The 22,448-nt window shown below is 39.6% G+C and overlaps 1 protein-coding gene across 5 annotated transcripts in view; it reads left to right on the top strand.

Annotated features, from left to right (window-relative positions):
• RPS6KA2 (ribosomal protein S6 kinase A2) overlaps nucleotides 1-22,448 on the top strand; it is a 290,506-nt gene that overhangs the window by 216,525 nt on the left and 51,533 nt on the right. For all 5 annotated transcript variants that reach the window (XM_071806355.1, XM_071806356.1, XM_071806357.1 and 2 more), the window contains 6 exons: nucleotides 3,784-3,864; nucleotides 4,684-4,763; nucleotides 7,877-7,983; nucleotides 14,197-14,234; nucleotides 14,999-15,141; nucleotides 21,866-21,936. In XM_071806355.1, coding sequence (XP_071662456.1) covers nucleotides 3,784-3,864; nucleotides 4,684-4,763; nucleotides 7,877-7,983; nucleotides 14,197-14,234; nucleotides 14,999-15,141; nucleotides 21,866-21,936 — 520 coding nt within the window. The remainder of the gene's footprint in view (nucleotides 1-3,783; nucleotides 3,865-4,683; nucleotides 4,764-7,876; nucleotides 7,984-14,196; nucleotides 14,235-14,998; nucleotides 15,142-21,865; nucleotides 21,937-22,448) is intronic.

The following is a 22,448-nucleotide window of genomic DNA, read 5'->3' on the forward strand; positions in this document are numbered from 1 at the left end:
AGCACTTTGCTTGCATTTGCAAGGCTGCATCAGTAATTCAGAGACATTCACAGGGCTTGAGCACACAAATGACTCCAGTCATCAGCAAAGCAGAATTGTGCTGGACCTCAGCTAGTAAGTACAGAAAATATTTCACCCATGAGACTCTGGGTCCCCATGCTGTTGACCAACAGAAATGAGTAACACGCAAGTTCGGCACCTATGCGGGAAGTCGGAATATATCATATACATCACCATCTACGTGGGCAGGCAAAGCCTGGCTCCCTGCACTGGTGCTGCTCCCCAGAACAGGCAGGATGGAGGCAGACGTGCTCCCTTGCTCTGCACTGCTCCTCCTCACAGATACATGTCTCAGCTCCTGTCTGATGCACGACACCGTGGTTCCTCCCGTGAAGGAGCCTGAGCTGGGTTTCACTGCACTGAGGATTTTGTTTTTTATCAAGTCTGATGTGCAGCTCAGTGCCCTTAGCCAAGGCAGTCCATTACGGTTTCTGTAAAATATGCTCCCTTGCTGGATGTTTCTCTGTGAAATCTTTTAAACAGGAAAGCTGTAAGTGGAAATTACATCAGTCATGGGAACACTAACTTAAAGAATCTGTGCCCAGGATCCAGCTGGCACTAAGGGAAGTGTGGTGTGGGATACATGCAGGATACCAGGGGGGTCTCAGCCCATGGAGGAGGGCAGAAGAAAAAGCTATTTCACTTTTATTTGACACTTGGAAATTGAATTAATACCATTTTAAATTTGATGCATGTATTAGCTTGTGCAAGGCTGTGGGTAAAACCCTCATGCCTTGTAACGTCAAATCTATATCCAAAAGCAAAACCACAATGTAACTTAAATTGAAAATTACTTTTCTTGAAGTAATATAGGAAAGTCAACTTTTACTTCAGGCAAGTCTGACGACAGAGAAAAGACCAGTATTACACACAAATTTAGAAGACAGCTTCAGGATTATTTTCTTTTTGTAGAACTAAGAATTGCTTTGGGCAGCAGTGAGAAGGATGCTATTAAATAAAAACGTTTGGAAGCTATTCTTTGGCCAAAGAGGTCCCAGGAGCAATACTCTGGCTTTACTGAAACCAGCAGCTGAGCACTGTTTACCTTCACAGAGCTGTGACTTCAGCTCAGCTATCCAGTAGCTAAATATGTGATAGATATGTGGATTATATGTTTTAATTATTATTACAGTGAATTAATTAGTGTTTCCTCTATAAACTCCCTTTTACAGCTCCTGTAGGCCAGGGTTTCATTAATAAAAGTTCTCATTGGGTTGGCTCAACATCCTGATGAACTGATACGATGTTATTGCATGTACATCAAGGGATGTGCCTAGATCATGCTTACTTGATAGTGTACATAGCTAGAACTGTACTGACTTCCAGTTTTTAAATGAGACATATAGACAAGAAGTTTATTGGCTGAAATTTAATTTATATTTGAATCTCAAGCAAAGTTGAAATCATGAGAGCTTCAGAGATGAAAGCAGGATTATGGTTTTATTTTCTTCTTCAGAAAACATACAGCTAGTCGATTTTCACAAGAAACATTTTTTCTCTTCTTGGAAGATGCTCTTAATATACTTTTCCCTTTTCCCCTTCTGTATTTCATGGTTATTTAAATTAAAACAGCCCAAGAAGTAAAAATTCGTACCTTAAATAAAACCCTCTCCATAAACAGTGTTAAATAAAGGAAGCAGTAACATCCTCCTCTTTGATGTTCAGAATGGGACACGCAGAAGTGGATAAGCTCTATTTACTTGCATGTATCCTCAGCTCCTTCTACTTCTTTTTCATACTACATTAATACCTGGAAATGGGAATTGTTCTTATTTCAGAGTAGCAGGTGCTTCCTCTGCTATCACAGGCTCTACCAGTCTGGTCTCTTCTGTCTCATGACACTAGGGATTATTTCAGGGAGAGGTAATTTGTAGAAGATCATGCAAACAATTTTAATGACTTTGTGCTTATTGCACCAGGTTATATTCTCTGCCTCAGTCTGATGCATAATTTAAAGATAAGTGGCAAACTCTGCCTTTCAAACCAAATTCAGTCCTAGATAGAAAGGGCAAGAGTTCAGCAGATGAGAACTATTTCTGTTGAGCGTTTTACTCCTATAGGTGAATGGCTGGTGTAGGCGTTACCTGCCCGAGCCATCTGTGTGCTGCACTGAGGCCCCTGCAGGTGGTCAAAATGAGGATGGGGCAGCTGTGTTATTTGCAGGAGGAGAGGCTGTTCCACAGCACCAGGCAGGTACCTGTGCAGGGAACACTCAGCCCTGTGCCAAGCGATGCTGAACTGAGTCTCTCAGTCATCTGCCCTGACATTCCTGAGCTCTGGTGCTGTGAAAGAGATTCACTTGGAAAGGAAATCCTTAGAAATAGGCCCTTGTCAAACATCTAGATTTCCATTTTGGAAGTAAATGGAGAAATTTATGGTGATACATGCTCACTGATCCCCAGACAAGACTAAGCAAAGACATAGCATGACAAATGATCTGCCTTCATGTAGGCAAAGCATTTTGTGAGTGTATGATGTGTGTTTTTTATTCATGCAATAAGATTAAGATTTTGAGATTCCGTTTGTTTTGATTTTTAGCTACAAGGTAGCTTAGGTTGAATGAGCTAGTAAAGCTTATGTTGCTATTGACCTAGGAAAAGCACCAAAACAGCAAGAAATCAAAGTGTTCCTCCACTCCTATTTAAGGGTTTCAGGTCAGCTGTTTTGGACCTATTTCTGAGCATCAGTTTTTGATGTACAGCAACAGAATATGTGGTTTCATTATGACATGTTTATTACTTGGGTGTTGAGAGTACTGCTGCTTCTCAGCAGGTCCACAACACATGCAGGCAGTGACAGAATCTCACTGAGATCTCAGGCTTTACTACCCATCCCTAGTAGATGCTTTCAGCTGAAAAACATATTGACATTGTGTAATGCAGAGAAAGAAGAAGAAAATTTCAGTGCTTTCATTGTGGATTTTGTGAAACTGTGATTGACTGAATAATGAATCTGTAAGTTTAAGAGCTGATAATGCGGGGACTTGAATCCTCCTCAATGTCTGAACATTCTGCTCAATGTGTTTGCTATGAAATCTTCAGCATTTGCTTTGATTAATTTGAACCCAGCTCCCCTCTGTAACTATTTTTTCTCTCACACTATCAATCTCAACCACAAAAAGTATTTTTTTCACTCACATCACACAAGAATTTATCTCTACATATAAAAAGAGGTTTTTACTATTTTTCATCAGCTTTTTCTTTTTTATTACTGATTGTTTGTGTGGTTTATTGGAAGCTTAAAGTATTTTATATAAATCACTTCCAGAGAGTGCTATTTAGTGATATCTCATAAAAGTTGCTAGCATCAGCAAAACACAGAAGGTTAATTTGCACAAGGTTAACTCAACAAGCTCTGGGACTGGTACATTCTGTATAATCTTAAATGAGACAGATTCACTAATTTTATATAGTTTTTTACATTAACATTATTTTCTGCAAAGCATAATTACTATCCTGTTGTTTGTGATACTGTAGTCCTTTTAGTTAGGGCTCTTGTCTACAGAGGAAGATGTGGTGCCTTCCTGAAGAGCTTACTTTTTTTGCACAGACAAGACAAGCAGAAAACGGGGACAGTAGAGTGTGACATGATCTGCCAAAGGTCACACCACAAGCCATCAGCAGAGTGAGAAGCAGAATCCAAATCACCTGAACCTCATGCCAGCACTGTATCCCGCAACCATGCTGCCTCTTAATATGCTCCTGTTCTTATTGTTCTTTATAGTTCGGGATCGGGTACGATCAAAAATGGAGAGAGATATTTTGGCAGAAGTGAATCACCCTTTCATAGTCAAGCTTCATTATGGTAACTATAACAAAATATAATTCATGTTTGTTCTTAAATTGGTTGGGGAATTGTAACTGGATATGTTATATTTTCATACAGGTACCCCCCTGCCTACTAATGGCTCTGCTTCTAACAAAATCTTAGAGGCTACCTGTGTGAAATTATTCATTTATACTGAAGGAGAATTTCAGTATAAGTAGGATTTAGCCATTCCACCATCAAAATACATTTTTCATAAAGCCTAACATGATAGATTGTGCTAGTGGGATAACTGGTGAGTATGCATCTGCCAACCCCCTCACCTGCTGTCAGGTATCATTTAGAAAACCAGAGAATCTAAATACAAACTGTTTTTAATAATCAGCACAAGTCCAAATTTGTATATGTGTGCATATGAGTGTGGCGTCTTACTGGAGTTGCCTTCCTCTGCCTCACCAGCTCCCTGAGGAGCCCTATTGTTATTGTAAAGGGTCTTCTGAGGACATTTTGGATAATACGGGCTCTCCTCTCACGCAAACCTGGGAACTTCTCTCTATGGCTAATCCTCAGTGACTCCTGGTACATTGTGCAATGGAAAGCAATATTAATTCATAGGTGCTAAATATGGAAAAGAATGTATTAGTGATGCATTGTGTTCTATCAACTGATACCATTTTTTCCCATACTCTAAGCTTGATTGCTTACTTCTATATAGAAATTACATTTTTCTGTTCCCCAAGTGCTAAAATGACATAGAAACTAATGACATGAATGATACATTGCTCGTCAACAAGATTAACTCTTTGGAGATTTTATCTTGATTCAAACTTCCAACATCTCCATCCTTTTCTGATGCAGCATTTCAAACAGAGGGGAAGTTGTATCTAATACTGGATTTCCTGCGGGGAGGGGACCTTTTCACAAGACTCTCCAAAGAGGTAAGCTGCTAGATTTTTACCTTAGAAACGACTGTCCTGCATTTGCAGGACTCAGATTAATTTGGTGGGAAGGAAAAATGGCCTTGAGAATAGTCCTGCTATGTATGTGTATATATGTAACAGAACTGTATCATCTTGCATCTTTAAGTAGGTTTTTAGTAATTTTATTTGAATTATGCCATGGGTAATGCGGGAGATAGCATTGAATCACCAACATTGTAGAAAACTCCGCTATTACTAAGTCATTCCTGTAGCAAAATAGCCCCAGACTCATTGCTCACAAAATATACCTTGGATGCGATGAGAAACAGTCTGAGAAATCAATCCCCAAAACATTTTGCCCTGGGCATGGGCACAGAACTTCTGGAAAAAACAAAACCACTGTCACAGAATCACAGGGGCTCCAACCTGCTCCCAGCAGCTGCTGCAGGAGATGATTATTCTTTCCCCGCTTGCTGGCTGAGTCCCACTGTCGGCTCGCCCACAGAATCAGCCGGGGCTCAGAGGGTGTCTGTCAGAGCCCTCTCCTGCTCTCCTGCCTCCTGGGGCAACTACTGCCTCCCTCACCTCCTGGGCTCCCATCCCTTCCCTGCCCTCCGCAGCACCTGCCCCTGGAGAGGTGCTGCTGCTGTGGACAAAGGCAGCCAGGAAATGGTCCAAACTTGAGTCTCCCTGATGCCTGAAGAGAGCAGCAGCAACAGGCTTTCTAGGTTCGCTTAGCACTTGCATGCATGTCCCAGTGTCCCCTCAGGCCAGCTGCCTGCCTCGCTTGAAGAGCTGCGTTCTCCTACATTTAGGCTCAGAGAGGGTGCTGCGGGCAGTACAGGAGGCTCCAGCGATGCAGCCCTGCTGCTCCAGGGCTTGTCTGTGCCCTGACATTCTCTGTCATCACCATGATGTCCCCAGCCCTTGGTCTCTTTCTAAGCTGTGGGAACAGGTTGCCAGCATCCACCTAACACACAATCTTTGAAGATAAAATAGGGACCTTTCAAATACCACCTTGAGGGGAATTCTGTTCGCCCTTCTTGGTTTGGGGCAAAACTGATGGACTAAATGCTGTGAAAAAAATTACTTTCATTCAAAAGTTCCCTAGCTTTTTGTCTGTTTGTTTGTTTTTTCCATCCAATTCCTGGTTCAATGATATGCTGCAAACTGCTATGTGCACCACAGCTTGGGACTCCAAGTATTTGCTTTCAAGGCTTGTTTGCTAATGCAAGAAGACATTAGCAACAGGTTAATTACACCACTGAGTAATGATACTCCTGTAAGTACTTAGCAAATGGCAGCAGTTATTTTTAATATGAGCAAAAAGACTAAAGAAAATAAAAATATCTTTCTGCTGTTTGTCATGAACTCGGGCTTTGTTTGCGAGGCAGCATGTTGCCTTAGCAAGGGCTTCTCTCGTTTCATGAGACGAGAGAGAAGAAGTGGTTCTTGCCTACAGAGGGCAGCTACCCATTCTCCACAATAAGGGAACTCGGAAGTTAAAGAGAACAACTCAGATTTGGTACTCCTTTAAAATTTCACATTTTTCCCCTAAGCTTTTCCAATGCAATCTGCTGATTTCTCTGCTTTATGCTATCAAGAGCACGTCCTCTTAACTTGACAGTCCTTTTTACGTACTTCTTTTTTTTTAGTGTTTGTCACTCATCTTGCCCATCCATACTTTGCAGCTGTTTAGTAGCAAGGTATCATAACGGAAGAAGTTATGGGAAATCTTGCACTGCTTGTAATTTGTTACTTATGGGCTTGGTCCAGCGGTATTGATTTCAGTGGACTTTCAGTCAGATCCCGTATATTAAAGCGTGCTTGCATGCACAGCTTGTCTCTTTCTTGCTTTGTCTTTCTGAGACATCTGAGTTTAGGTATATCTGTATAGATTAGATTTTCCCTGATTCCATTGATTTCATCTTTTGCCTATGTTATTTATTTCAAACCTTATAAATAATTTAAATTTATTTTTATAATTAATGCAATTTTTACGTTCAGACCAATTAATTTTTTTAGTCAGAGTTTTTGCCTGTGTATCTTTTTTCTTTCTAGCCTTAGCAGTGTTATTCTTAATTAAATTATGTGACATCTGTTCTGTGAATCCTCTGTTCTTGCTCTCAGCCTTCTGCAGCTTCTCAGTGCACCCAAGTATTGTGACTACCCCTTCCCAAAGCAGAGACTTAATTTTAAAAATAAGCTCGGCAACTTCTACTGTAGATATTTACATTTACATACAACATGTGAATTTGTATTGAGCTGACTCATTTTACTTCTGTCATACATAGTATTCACAGTTGTGCATCTGATACATCAGTTTTTCCTTCTGCATTATTATCACACTACATATTGAAATTCGATTAAAGAGAAATTAATAACCTCTAGAATATAACAAAAGTTGAACCAAAGAGTTTCTTGCCATCTCAGTTTTTCTGAGCTTAGTGGTTTTTGATTGCAGAAGTTTCTTCCCACCCAAAACAGAGCTTTCAGTGTTAGAGGTATCCATATGAACTATGAAAAGGAAGCAATGGCCCTCAGTTTAGACCTCATCAGGCCCTGAAAGTTAGACAACCCATCACTGCTTAGGGCATCTGCACTGAGATTCCTTGAGCCCTGGATGCACAGGGGTTTAAATCCATCTCTGAGTCTCTTCATGCTGTGTATTCTGCTAAAATTTTGAAGCATTTCACTTCCCCAAAGAGGTTACCCCATATCATTTTGTGAGAATTTGATAACCAAATACCAAGAGTTTAGCAAATTCAAATATATGAAAGCAATAAGGGTGGAACTGAACATATTGAATTTTGCCATTCATTTCCAAAAGCTAAGGAGTTAGAACTTTGTTTGTATTATTACAACATGATGTCATCTAAACAGATCAAGCAAATGAATGAGAGCAGCATGTTTTAAAACACAGAAGTACTCAACAAATCGAGTTTTGTTTTATGAGGAGAATCTGTTAAGACTTGTTATTGTGGGCTGAGACAAATTATGGAAAATTGAACCCAATATGATGGGCTTCCTAGCATTCCCAAGTTAGGCAATTCCTTCCCCATGTCTGTTTAATGCAAGCCAGCCCACCATTGCCCAGTAAATAGATGTGTTCTTCTCTTCCTTCTCTCTAGGTGATGTTTACAGAAGAAGATGTCAAGTTCTACTTAGCTGAGCTGGCCTTGGCATTAGACCACCTCCACGGCCTTGGAATTATTTACAGAGATCTAAAACCAGAAAAGTAAGTTAATGAGAATGAGTGAACTGAAACATAAATACGTGAGCTTTTAGGTCGTTCCTGTTCCTTGTCATGCCAGTAAATCAAAAGGTGCCAGAGGCTCTGCCTGCCTTCTTGTATGTGAGACTCTGTACATGAGACCCTCACCCTCAGGAGCAGAGTCTTCCTATCACATCATTTCAACATAAGGCCAAATACTTTGACTCTGTTCCAATATGATGGGTGTGCCTGGCCTTTGGTATAGTGACTGATCTCAAAATGAGATTCAGATCTCTGTGCCTTTGACTTCATTAGCACTGTTCTCTATTTGCAGCCTTTATTCTGGCCTTCCCCTTGGTGTGGTATGAACTGCTCAGAGCAGCTGCATTTCCAGCTCATACAAAATACGTCGTGGCACCATTCAGTTTTATTGTAGCCATTGTTTGAAGTAAAAGAACATCTCTGAAAACTAGTGTGCATATTAGCTCAGGAGAGACACAGTAATCAGGATCTTAAAAGCACTTCTATTCATTATCCAAAATATTTCCCCCAAAACGACTCTTCCTTACCATTGTAGCTATTTCCTATTCCTAATGTGGTGCTATAGGGGATTTTCCTGTCACTTTTTTCTTTGCAGTACATCAGCAGACTAAATGACGCCCCCAGTGCCATCACTGGGAGTGACATGTTGTTTTTCTTCCATTTCTCTTGCCTAGTGCTTTGCCTGCATCTTCTGTGACAGCTCCAGTAAAACAGGCTGCAACATTTCAAAGTTACTAGCCTTTTTAATGTAATGGTCAACATCATTTTAAAAGGGTGACCACTGAGAGCAGTCTGCTTGACTGTTGTTTACGCTTCCTTACAACAGCAGAGCAGCCTTTTCCTTCTGTGACATTAAGTTCAAAAACATGCAGCTCTTCCTTTACAATGGAGCATTATTGCTTTCACACTCATGTGAAAAATAAGAGACTAAAAGTAATAGAAGGTGAACTTTGTAGGTGAGAATTTGAAGGGAAGGAAACTATCTACAACACTGTAATATGTGATTTGAACTGTAAATTCAGTGTTATAGCGGTAATACTATACACAGATGTACATAACCAGAGCTCTCAGTCCTTTGGGCTAGAAATTTGCAGTCTTGCTTGTTTATGGAACCAAACCAGAAAACCAGAGTATTTGGCAAATACAGGAAGTCATCCTCCAAATTAAACCGTTGGAGGGATGAAGGTACCAGTTTGTCACATAGTATGAAATGCAGGTAGGCAGCGGTCACACCATTGCTGCCACTGTCCCATACTGTTGCTTCCTCTGACAGCAGCTCTTCAGTTTCGATGTCATTTTAGATTTCTATTTTATTCATTGAGCATCGACAAACCTGCACATTATAGAACAGCTTCATTTATAGGTTTTCAGTTTTCAACTTCATTTCTAGTGAGCATTAGTATGAATCATGCACTACTTTTCTTTCTGATGTTAGATGAAGCTGTTTTTCAAACTAACACATGGTATATGAAGCTGCTATTAGAAGGTATCCAAATATGAGCCGTATATTCAAATGTAAGTCACAGTGCTATTATGTTTATACACATGTAGTAATTCTTTGCTTTAGGAGAAGTCAGAAACTGAGAAGAAAATTAAGTACATGTCAAAGCTATTCACTATGTTTGAGATACTAAGAACCTGATTTTTCAGAGTTCTCAACATTGTGTGCCACTTTGTGGTTCAAGGCACATCTCTCACTGACTTTGGTTGCAGCTGAAAGAACTTAAAGTTTCTGCAGAGCAAACTGCAGTGTCTCAAATTAGGGATCAGTGAACTGCGAGTTAGAGCTTACCTAAGAAAAGAAGGTGTCACTGGTTTGCTGTTGTCACACAGAAACATGTCAAAAAGGCAAAGATGGAACCCAGTTATCTGTGCATTTTCATTTGACCTGAGACCAGCCAGCCATCCCCTTCACTGTAACTGGTCTGCTGGAATCCCCTGAATATTAACCATTCTGCCAACTGAGGCAGGAGTTCTCTGGAAGAAAACAAAAGTATCAGCATGTTACTGAAGACCTTTACAGGGTGAGATCACTGTGTAAGGTTAAGGTGGCAGCCCTCATTCTGATATTTCCAAACTTCTTAGTGTATGGTTTATGGGTTTTGATGTATAGTTAAATAGATACCAGTGATACAGTTGAATCTGGATACAACTGTCATAGTATAAAATTACTTTACATGAATATATTGTAACTACTGTTGTACAGGCAAGGGATTCATCTAGAATGGTATAACTCAAGTTCATACGTGGAGACAAATCAAGGCATCTGTTTGACTGAAAACTGCATCCTTTAAAAGTAGAATTATAAGTGCAAATCTTATGTGTAGCCATGCCTAGGACAACAAAGTGTGGCAGCTTATGATTTCACTGGAACTTTAGTTTTAGAGTAAAAAATACAGGTGCGGAAAAAAAAAAAATCATTCTGAAGGGGGAAAAAAATGATATATTTTTAAGTTGCATCTGGGAAAGGATAGCTCTTTAAATAAGACAATAAAAGAAAATTAAAACCATCTCAGGATGTTCTCATCCTGCTCTGGCCAGGGTGAAATATGTGAAGGTCATTGCAGGTGTGTTGATAACCAGCTGGTGGGGACCCCATGGTCTCCATAGGAGGCCTCTTGGCAGTGCTACACCAGTTGTACATCTAGAAAATTGCTCCTGATAGCTAATCTGAAAGTTCTTTGCTGCAGTCACAGGCCATTACTCCTTGGCCTGTCCTCCTTGGCTCCCCAGCCAGCTCGTTCTGCCCTGAGCAGCAGCCTTGAGTGACTGTGAGCATGTCTGTGTCCTCAGAGCCCTCTTCTGTACCTTAAACAATCCAGCTACTGAACTCTTCTTCACCACTCAGTCATTCTAGGTGTTTCATGATCCTCATTCCTCCCCTTTGGTTTTTTTTTGATCCATATCTCCTCTGAAGTTCAATGTGCAGAATTACACCTGCATCTTCAGGAGAAATTTTACCAGCCTGATTAGAGCACAAGGTTTACTCTGTCAGATTTTCAGAACTGGAGGTAAATTAATTAGTTCCTAATTTCCTAATTTTCTCTCCCCACCTTTGTTAAAAGATAGGCACTGCATTTGACCTCTCTTTGTTCAGTGCTTTTGCTGTCCTCCAGAAGCTCTCCAAAGTAACTGCTAGGAGGTTTGTGAAAATCTTCATCTGTTTCAGAGATATTTGAACACTTCACTCTGTCTGGTACTTTCATAGCAAAGCCTGCAATCAAATTAAACACTCTTTATGAAGTTTCAGGTTTTCTTTCCAACCTGAAGTTCTGAAATTTCTGAATTTCTGGAAAACATAAAGCATGGGTTGAATTTTCTGCACAACTGAGCTGACTTGGAAAGAAACTTAAATCATCAAAAAAAACCCTCAGGATTCCAGCTTTAATAGATTTGGCAGAACTTCATTATGATTTCGCTATATTGGAGTTCAAAGTGAATCTGAAAAGACATGACTCCAAACTAAAAATAGAGAGAAATGGGAGAGAATTGCTATGGCCTTGATTTAAGAGTCACTGTAAAATAAACTGAACAATTAATAACAAAGACTCTTTATCCCTGTACTAAAGTTGCAGGAAAAAAAAAATACTAAGGAGATTGCAGCCCTAGCGCTACTGTGAGCTCCTGTAACTTGGAGTATGTCATTCCCTTACTACTAGTTTAGCTTCCCAGCCTCTAACTTGGAGATTTTCAGCCTTTATTTTCTCAAGCCATACTTCTAAACTGAGGTCAGTGAAAACTGTTTGAATGTTTGTGGGACAGTCCTGAGGCTAAAATGTTGCTGTCTTGAAATAAAGAACAGGTTGACAATGATAGTATCTTGTAAACATGCTCAAACCTTAAACGGAGCAACTAAAATGGAAAAAAATTGTAGTGAAAGGTTATCCCTCAATAGGTTTATAGCGTAGTTTCACATTTAAAAGTAGTCTACTTTTTTTTTTTTTTTTTTTTTTTTTAATAATTTCAAAGCATTGATTTAGAAGAAAGATTTTTCTCAAGCCTGAATCAAATTAACAACTTCTGGTGTTTTGTTTGGTTTTTTGGTTTGGTTTGGTTTGGTTTTTTCCCTTCTGCCAAATAATACTAGTTTATTTCAGATTAGCTGATCCTACAAACCATAGCTAAAGTAATTGTGATTGTCACAATAGATTTTCTACTACTGACAGTGTGGAATAAAAAGGAACTGCAAAGTGATAAAGATAAAAAGAGAAGACAAAATATGAGCAGAGAATAAGTTTGCTTCCACAGTCAAAGGAAAACCATTTGTCTGTTATAATCTGGGTGCTTAGGAGCAGGTACATTGTTGTTCTTAAAGCTAGTTCAGTGCAACAATTATCTTTTTGTCACTGTTAGCATATTGATTTCTTTTTACATCAAATGTAATTTTCGTTCATAACAATAGCATCGTATGTCTTGGCAGATGACAAATGTGGAAAGACCCAGCTGTCCAAAAGGTGCTGCCAAAGGCCCTGGGGAAGCTGCAGGCAGCTGAGGGCATAACGTAGGGGTGATCAGGGATCACAAGACGGAGGAGGAAACTGTATATCAAGTTTTAGGAAATATGGGATGCACATCTGTAGGAAACCAGGATCTGTTCATCATTCTTCTCATACACTCAGTGTGAGAAAATCTGTTGTATGTCTTAGGCTCACTTAATCTAAAACAGGATTAGTAGTCTGATAGCTGTGTAGGTGTTACCTCTGTGCCTTTAATGAGGGTAAGGTATGAACCTCCTAATGAGGGCAAAGGAATGAAAACCATATATTGCATACACAGAAAAGCAGCATGGATTTTCATTAGGAAATCAATGAAATATAAATTTGATGTTTCTGGGGAAAGTCCTACACCCTTTGAATTGTGTTGTTATTCACAGGGGCTTCTTGGGTGTGGGGCAGAATTGTAGGTGATTTCTGTGAGCTGTTCTTCCAGAGCCATTTCTGTAGAACTCATACTTGCACTTCTCTTCCACACTGGCAGGTGTTTTATTCTGTTCTTTTCTGAAGCACAAGCCTCTTGTTTAGAGATTGCAGTCACAAAAATACATTTAAACATGCCTGTTATAGGCTAGTATTTAAAAATTATGCCTCTCCAAGAAGTCCAGAGAGAAAGAATAGAAGTAAAAATGCTTTCATCAAGAAGAAAAAGCTTTAGTTATTGAAGACATAGTAGTGACTCAGCTGTTGGCCTTTGTTTGATGAATTACACAATAACAGTCTGTTCTAAACACACGAGTGACAGAAGATCATCTCTTTTCAATTATGTTTCAGTACAAAGACAACCTTTCGCAAAAGTATAGCCCAATGTGTTCGTTCCACTTCTGTCTTATTTTCTTCCTGAATAATTGGATTAAAGTGACTTTCTATGAGAAGGGGAGCATAAAAATAGCTGACACCTCACTAGACCATTTTGAAAAGAGAAATGTACTAAATCTAACTAGAACTGAAGAAACAGTCAGTACTTATAGGCAGAAAAGTTACAACAAATAATTATTTTTCAGTTTCAGCATTCCTTCTTGTTTCCATAAAAACTAGTAATGCCCTTTGTGAATTACAGTCATTTTTCTCACAGAAATGTTAGAGTGCCTTTGTGAGAATAAAATATGTTGGCAGGTGGCAAACGTGAGAATGGTTGAACTTGGGTGCCAGGCTGAATTTTCAGTTATGATTACAAACAGAATAAATTAGCAGGGGCTGAGATCCATGCAGTTAGGCTGTGACTAGTCTTTATGCTCAGCTATCATTTTTATTACTTCAGTATGAACAAACCTACCTTTGGAGTTAATTTTAATTCAGTGAGTCCAAGCCCTGATTATTTGTGTGCTTGCCTTTATTATTATGAGAAGAGCAGAAAACTTGTAGCTCCTTCTCCTGCTGGAAGCACATACTTCGCAGTAGTCAGCTTTGCACACGCTGTTCTTTCTGAGCTCAGTTTGCGTGCCCACCCTGAGCACACTATGGAGTAAAGAGGAGGCTCACTCTGCAACTGCTGCAGGCCATGCGTGCTTCAAACATGAGATTAGACAGACCTTTGAAGATAATTTTTCTTTCTGGAGATATGTAATCCAGTGAGGGTTTGTTTACACATGTATTTGAGTCTTGCATATCTCTTTACCTGTCTTAAACTTGTTTTACTCACGTTTGTTAACTGCATTCTGTGCCTGCCTGATGAATGAATGTTTCCTTTTTTGCTTTACAGCATTCTTCTTGATGAAGAGGGCCACATTAAGATCACAGGTATGTGAGGAATGGAAAACTTAATGTCTACAACATGGCGCCTTGTGTTTTTTTTTTCCTGAAGTATGTTCAATGCATGCTGGTCTTTGTTTGGAAAGAGTTTGCTTGCAAAAACTCAGAAGCAAGAAGAGTTTGAGTATTGGGCTTCTCTTCTCTGACAATTTGTCAAGCACCAGTGTTGTACAGCATGTGGAGAACATAGTGTTTTCTTGGTAGAATTATCCTTCTGACTGATGTGAAGTGTGCAGGATGCCCTGCCTACCAACATGGATGGAAAGATGTTTCCAGTGAGACTCTTTACTCCAGATTAAATTCTCTGAATTATCATTGTGCAGAGAACACCTGGAAAGACATTCCTTTGTCACCTTGGAGGTGGTCTCTGGCCATCCTTTTCACTGTTGTCCATCTGGAATTATTATTCCTAATGCTTTGGTTATCTGAGCAAGAGTCCTCACCAGCATTGTTTTTACCAAAACTGAACTGTGTATGTCTCTGTATTGAAACTCTCTCTTCTGCTTTGGGCCAGAACATCCTTCTGAACAGAGAAAATGATACACCTACTTTCAGGATGCATTAACAAATGCCAGCCAGGCATTCCGTGTAGGTAGAGCTTTGGCACACACGTGCCTGTGGCCTTTCTCCATGCAGACAGATGGGTGCTTCATCACCTAGTTGGTGTGTTTTATTTGAACAGTTTAAGTGAACAAAAGTGTAAATAATCATTTTATAGACCTGACAAGTCTTTTTTGTTTCAATTTATTTAGATTTTGGTCTGAGTAAAGAAGCCATCGACCATGACAAAAGAGCATATTCATTCTGTGGGACAATAGAGTATATGGCCCCAGAGGTGGTCAACCGACGAGGGCACACACAGAGTGCAGATTGGTGGTCCTTCGGTGTGCTCATGGTAATGGAAAAGTTGTGTTTGTTTGTTGGAGAGGTGGCTGTAAGAGTGATCAGATCCCTCAGATAAAAAGTACCACTTGATAAAAAAGTAGATGTGCTGCTATTGCTTGATCATTTTCATTGCATCAGTGATAGCAAACCAGCTGCTCCTGGCAGTATATGAGGTAGCATTTATCTCCAGATTCTGTCTGTTCTTTCTCACAGTCCTCTGCTGTTCTAGTTGGTTATTGTGAGCTGTGAATGTTTCTGCTGCACAGAAACAGAGTAGGGCAAGCTCAGAAGTGCGCAAGCATTTCAGAAGAAACATCTGCCTAGTTATTAACCTGGTTCCTGTTAGGAAACAATTCCCCAAGCAGCAATTTTCAGATGTTAGGGACATCCTCTTACAGAAACTCAGAAATTTATTCTTTTTTCGGCAAAAAAACAGATTGAGAAGGACATATTTTAGAGGGCATTCTGAATGTTTCACAGGACACCAGTATTTTTTTTGCCATTCATCTGTCTTTTTTACTTCAGCGTTGCTGACTCTTGTTGTACTAATGAGATTCAGGTAGTTTTTAGACTGGTGGTGGATTTCCTGTAATTGTATCAGCTGGTGGGAGACTGTCACCCAAAACCATGTCTTTACTCCTGGTGGGAAAAGAAAACAAATGCATATGTGCCCCGTGCCATCCTCCTTTCTTCTTTTGCACCATTTTTCCATGTCTTGATTATGACTATTTTAGAGTGTTTGCATTGTCCTGAGTGCATGGTGAAGCTGATTTTGAAATTTTGTATGTGAAACAGCTTTAAAATAACTGCTCTTCACAGGGGGGAAACACCAGAAATAAACACAAATGTATCAGTTGGCACTGAGGAATAGTTAGGAATTCATCTTTTTCTTACGTGTCTTTGCACTGGATTAACTACAGAAAAGTTGCTATTTTTCCCCGCTGTTGCTCAACCTTTAAGAGTCCTGCAAGCTATTCTGGAGATAGTTTAAATGGAATCAATATGAGAAACTGTGCTAATTCATTTTTTATACATGGAAGTCAACGCAAAGTTAGTTAAAATGCAACATGAGTTTACCAAAAATCAGTCATGCTATATTAATCTGATATTTCATTTAATGAGATAGTCATACTTCTCTAAACAAAGTAAATGAAGTGGATCTCATGTGCCTCCATAATAATAAAGTATTTGATACAGTGTTGCAGGGGAAATTCATTAATTGAAGAGGCTTATTAGTCCAGTAATAGTCCACAGGTGGTATAGTACCTATGGCATCTATGGATGCATTACAGGGAAAAACACCACAGAGAGAAAGGAGCTGTCTCAGCTGAAGAGTAATGTTGCCCCAAGAGCAGGTAGGAGTAAACTCATTGTGAAACGTAGTTAGCCTGGAAAGCAGAAGAAAGCTTTCAGCTGCTTAAGAAGTAAGACCCTGGGAATCACTTTCCAAGAGGAGTGTTGCAAGAGATGTCTCACTACAGTGGAGCTACTCAGTTTGTGAGAAGGACCCAGTAACATCCCCCTGAGAGCTGCAGTATTTGACACTGGGATGCAGTGTCAGAACAGCTTTTTCAGAGAGGTATTGAATGTTCCTCAATCCAGCCATCAAAAATTAGGTGTTTAGGCTTTAACCTGCTCCCTCCTACACCCATCTTCAGCCTGTGGTGCCGTTGCTGCTGAGGAAGATGGAGAGAAGATGAAGTTGGTTTGTGACACTCTGTTTTTTTAAAAGCTGTATGAATGCTACCTGTTTTTTTTTGAAGTGGTTATTCCCAGTGTCGTTTTATCAAGCATAGCACTGTCTCTTGAGCACAGACACCATGCATTTGTTACTCTCACAGGGATGTGTTGAGATAATTAAGGTGATGCTGCTGTCTTCTGAAGCGTGCAGACCTGCAGGTCTACTGCAGTGCTTGGTGCACAACCACCACAGACAGCACAGCACTGCAGCTGTGGCTCACACCACACCTTGCCATGGTTACTGTGGCTCCCCTGCAGAACCAGGGCAGAAGCATAAATTAATGCGGCAATGTGCTCTTCTAATACAGCTGCATTTCCTACAGTGTGGAAACTACTTTATGTAGCTATAGATTACAGGACATATGACAATCCATTGAGCACGTTTAAATTTTGTTTGCCCTAAGTAGACAACTGGTGCCACCGAAGAAGTAAGGATAGGAAGTAATGTGAAAACTAGTGAAAAATTGGGGTGGAGAGGGCCTACATCACTGATCTGGCTGGTTGACAGCAGCTAATCTCAGTAAATACTGTAATTTATTACCTCAATTTAAAAGATCATCCTCATCTCCTGTGACCACAAATCCGTTTGTGGATGCTCAGCACTTCTAAACCATTTAAGTTTATTCAGGAAAATCAATAGGTTATGTCTCATATAATAAATATGTCCCAACCCTTTAAATTTTTTAGTTATTTATTCAGTATTGGAAGATAGCTGTGCCTTCTCACTATCTGCCTCCAGTTAAATGACAATATATTTGCTGTACAGATTGTTTTTCTTTTACCTGCTAATGAACGTAGCTCTTTACCACCTGTTTTTGCTTAGGATTGTTGCTTTTTTTTCCCCCCTCCATCTCTTTTTTCATCCTCTCCCCCAGGGATTCAGTGCATTAGAATTAGAAAAGATAAGAATCCATATAAAATGAGTTGAGTTAAAGAGAGTAAAATCTTTTTTGCTGTAAGCTAATGCGTTAAGCCTTTGAGTGCTACCAGACATCTTAGAGAAAAATAGTTCTAATTGGTTCAGTCTTTTCTTGTTTTTAACACTGAACTGGCTGGGGCAGAAAAACAGTATTTCCATACAGTAAAAGTGCAGGAGGATTTTCTGATTCTGTCTTTCACTTTGCTCATTTCTCCTTGTTTTCATTGTTCTGTCACTTGTGTGTTCTATCAGGGAAGCTGGTTTTCTGCCAGTCTGAAGAACTAAAGAGAATTAAATAGTACCCACATGATTCATTAGCATTTCTCTGTAAGTAATTTGCAGTATGATAGGAACTATACAAAGAAAATATACCAGTTTGTGGAATATGCATAGACTGAAAGGAAGTGAATATGGCAGTGTAATTTTCATACCTAAAATTTTGATTGAAAGATGGAACATATTAGGCAGGTAGTGATAAAGTGACCTGTAACCTAGCCATCAGAAGAGTAACCACACAATCTCTTGTCCGTTTGGTTTTGTTCTGTGAAGAAGGATTAATGCTAGTGTGAAGAGTCGGGTTGTGCTACCAGCTCCTTGCCAACCTGCACTGACCAGGGCACAGGCTAGAATGAAACGGAATGATGTTCGAAGACAACCTTGAATGTGGCATGATGTGATTATTAATAACAAAACAAAATTATCTGAAAAAGGCTAAATTCTGGTCTTGAGTTATTAATTAATTATGTTATTAATGATTTTATTAATTCTTATTCAGTAGGAGTTTTACTATCAACACCAGTAAAACTTTGTTTATAACCAGCTCAGTCTTTGACACAGGCCACAGAACTAAAGCTGTTACCTTCTCTGTTCCTTTGCTGCTCAGTTTTAAGTGTTTCATGGTAGCTTAGTACGTGCCAATGGGTATTGTTATGCAAATCTTGAAGTTCATCCTTTCCAAGCATTCCAAAGGACATTACCTGCCTCTCATTTAGTACGTGATAATGATTGAGATGTGATGATGATTGGGACCCAGTTAAAATATTGTGCTGGTGAATTTATGTGGTTTATCATGACTGGACAGATTGCCCTGAAAACTAGAGAAAGGAAGAACTGCAGAGTATGTTGAGACCTAAGCAGGGACTGGATTAGGTGACTCCAGAGACTTCTTCCCATTGAGCTTTAATCCTGTGGTTCTCTTAATAGGCAACTGAATTGGAACAGGGAATATTTGCCTTTCTTGCTGAACATTGGTACAGAAAGGAAGTCAAGGCTGGAGGGAGGCACAGCCTTCTGAAGTACTGGCTAACAGAAGGTGGCCTTCCAGAGTGCCCTGGAAGTGAATCATGGGGAGGCAAGGAGCAAACAGATGGTTTATACAGATGAGGATGTGGAGAGAGTGAAAACTGAGTCTCCCAGCAAAACTACAGGGTCTGCTTTAATAGCCAAAAGTACTACAGTTTCCTCACATGTAAGCTCAGCTCCTTGTCAACCTGCTGTGACCTATACAACTCCGTGTTTATGTGACAGGGTATTAGCAGCAAGTGCTCACTTCTGTTTGCATGTTTAGGTTTAGCAAGATTTTTTTTTTTTTTTGAAAAAATAAGCAGGAAAACAGTTTGTATGTTAAAGCAGTAGCTTTAACTGATGAGATGAACTATTTTGATTTATACTTTTTTCTTCAGTCTGGTTATTTCATTTTTAACCTTCAGCAGATTTAATCATGACTGTAATTGAGAAACCCGTGCTTTCTTACAGCTGCTGCTTAGTTGAGTTCATTGAAGTGAAAAGCTCTGGTACATTTAACTCATGTAGCTGCCTTTCACTTAATATTTAGATGCCAAGTGGATTTCTTTTGAATCTGGATTAATCTCAACATTACAACTGTGTAACTGGAGACATGGTAACAAAGTGCTAGTCATTAGAGCACTGCAGTGAATATTCCCTGCAGCCTCTAGTATGGTCATTTCCCCTGTCCCCTCCTGCAACTTAAATGTCTTTCCTTCCTTTCTTCCTTCTTGGACACTACATCTGAATTTTCTTGCCTTGGGATTTCTTGGCCTCTTGCAGCCATGGTGCACTTGCAGATCTTTCTGTGATATCATGGTGGGTAGGAACTACAGTCATCTTTTTCCCACGTAGTCATTGCCTCAGCGGTTGCTTATATCTGTGTCATCTGCATCACCAGTGTCAAGCCCATTTCTACCAAAATAAATGAGCTGCAGCAGTCATTGTTGGTGCTGTTAAATTAGATTTATTGTAACAACAAAATAACATGAGTAAGCGTAATTGAACATTAGGTACTTACCCTGAACGTCAACTCTTTAGAAATCATGAGGAGGGTTTTGTACAGTACGTGCCACTTCTGCTCCTGCCCTGGGAAGCAATGTTCTCTCCCTCTTATTCCCCATGTATCTGAACACTTTTATCAGGACTAAGGGTCTAATAGGTCAGAATTACTTTGAAAACAGTACTTGAGCTCCTGTGTCATTTAGGCAGTTTTAAAAATTCTCCCCCATCATGTTTCTCTCTAGAAGACAAGCTGCTTTCCTCCAACTCTACCTGACAGCTCTTCTCTTGACTGTTGTAGACCAAGCAGGAGTTAATACGTTTGTGTTTTCCAAATCTTATTTATATTTGTCAGCTATACACATTTTTTTAAAGTGTTGTGGTTTTTTTTCCATGTTTCTACTATGTGTTTAATTGCCTTCAGGTAATTTGTTAATAATGCAGATTAATCCTTCAATTTATTATAGTCAATTCATTACCTGGTACTTCTAAACCTCTCCTCTGCCCTCCTCCCCAAACCAGCGTAACAGTTACAGTTTTCTTGTGTTTTTTTATGTTTTTCTTATGATATTGCTATCTTGAATCTGGAAAAAAAAGGAAGAGTCAGGCTGTGGGGCAGTCTGACACAGGTTTTGGTAATGAAAGGATCCTTTTTTTGCACAAATGTGCTTCCTGAGAGCAGTGAAGCTACTTGTGTGACACGGTACAAAAACTGTTGCAAGGATTGCAGAACCTGTCCTGCCTTAACACATATTTAATTATGAAAATTAATTAATAGGTATGTGTTATAGTAGAAGAGATCCAAAGCCAGAGTCACAGACATAAGCAAGGAACAGTTCTTACCCTCAGTGGGGGTCCTCCTTTGTGCCCGGGCTGAATCATGTTCTTGGTGTCTCTGTTTGGTGATGCATAACCTTCATCATCCCTTAGTCAGCCACCACTCATACCCTCATGAAACACTGGGGCAAGAGCTGTGTAAAAGACCTAGTCCATATTAGGTGAGCTGTTTTGCTGGGTTTCTAGGGGTTATTTGTAGCAAATGTTAAATTTCTGTCAATTTTACTGAAAGCACTAATCTGTTTCAAAGGAACCATAACTGATTGATGCTTTTATTTGTGAGTTAGACAAATACTTGATGATGATTGCTGAGTTTTGCTTTGAGATATGAGTTCAATTAAATGTGACAGTTGTGAAATTCATCACTGAACACAGACAGGAGAACCAAAACAGGAGAAAGAAAAAAGCAAGCTCAAATGTCTTGAGAACATGGGGTTTGTGCATGTTTCTCCTGCAAAGTATAGTAGTGGCATCTCTAAATGGTCCACCTATACAGTCAAAAAGGTGTGTCAACTCAAGCTAGAAAGATGGGGAGTGGCATGTTGAACCCATTGTCCTTGTACCACAGTCTATGCCAAACACATAAGAACAGCCATGCCCTTTTAGACTAAGGGTCACTCCAGTCAAATATCTCATCTCCAGCATCGACCATAAAACAGGTGCTGGAGGAAGCAGCATATATGACACTTCTTCCCAAACATACCCAAACTTGACCCCAAGTATCAGTATAAGTAGTTTGTAACAGGACTCTTGAACAAAACACTCATGTTGGTCCTTCATGTTATACATAATCCAGACTTGCTGTGTCATTTTTTACTGAAGTAGAGCTTGTTGGACCTTTTATTTTCCTCAAGTTTCAAGTTGTGTTGGAAACAGAAGGTGGGTGTGGTGCCTATCAGCTATGGAGACCATCTCAACACTTTTGATTTACCATTTTGTTGTTACTCCACAGTTTGAGATGCTGACGGGATCATTACCCTTCCAGGGAAAAGACAGGAAGGAGACGATGGCACTCATTCTCAAGTGAGTACTGAAACCACTTTCCTTTCTCTAACTGTGAGTTAACTGTACCCTCCAGGCTGCCTATAGGTCCTAAGTAGATGAGGGATAGAGAATAATAATATGCATAATGTGTTTTTCAAAGCTATGTAAGACATTAATTTAGTAAGGCACACACAGGTGATGACTGCATGTGGCTCTAAAATTGCCTTCAGAATAAATAGTAGGAAGTGAATCACTGAGTGCCTTACAAAAGCAATGTACCTTTCTTTTTCTAATAAAGAATGTCTTTATCCACAGAAGAGTGGTAACAGTCTGAGGACAGGTTATGTCATGTTTTGTTGTTGCCAAGTTTCAAACAATTTTCTTTGCAAGTTTCCAGTTAATTTGATGTTATCTGCAGACGTACATATTTGAAGCTTATCTTTGTTCAATATTACTTTTTTTTTCTCCGTAGCAGTGAATTGTCAAGGTAAAAGTTTCATTTTTTTTTAATTAATATGTGGTTTAGTATAATTATTTTCATGAAGTTTTGT

Source organism: Patagioenas fasciata, chromosome 3 (genome assembly GCF_037038585.1).
Source record: "Patagioenas fasciata isolate bPatFas1 chromosome 3, bPatFas1.hap1, whole genome shotgun sequence".
Lineage (NCBI taxonomy): Eukaryota > Metazoa > Chordata > Aves > Columbiformes > Columbidae > Patagioenas > Patagioenas fasciata.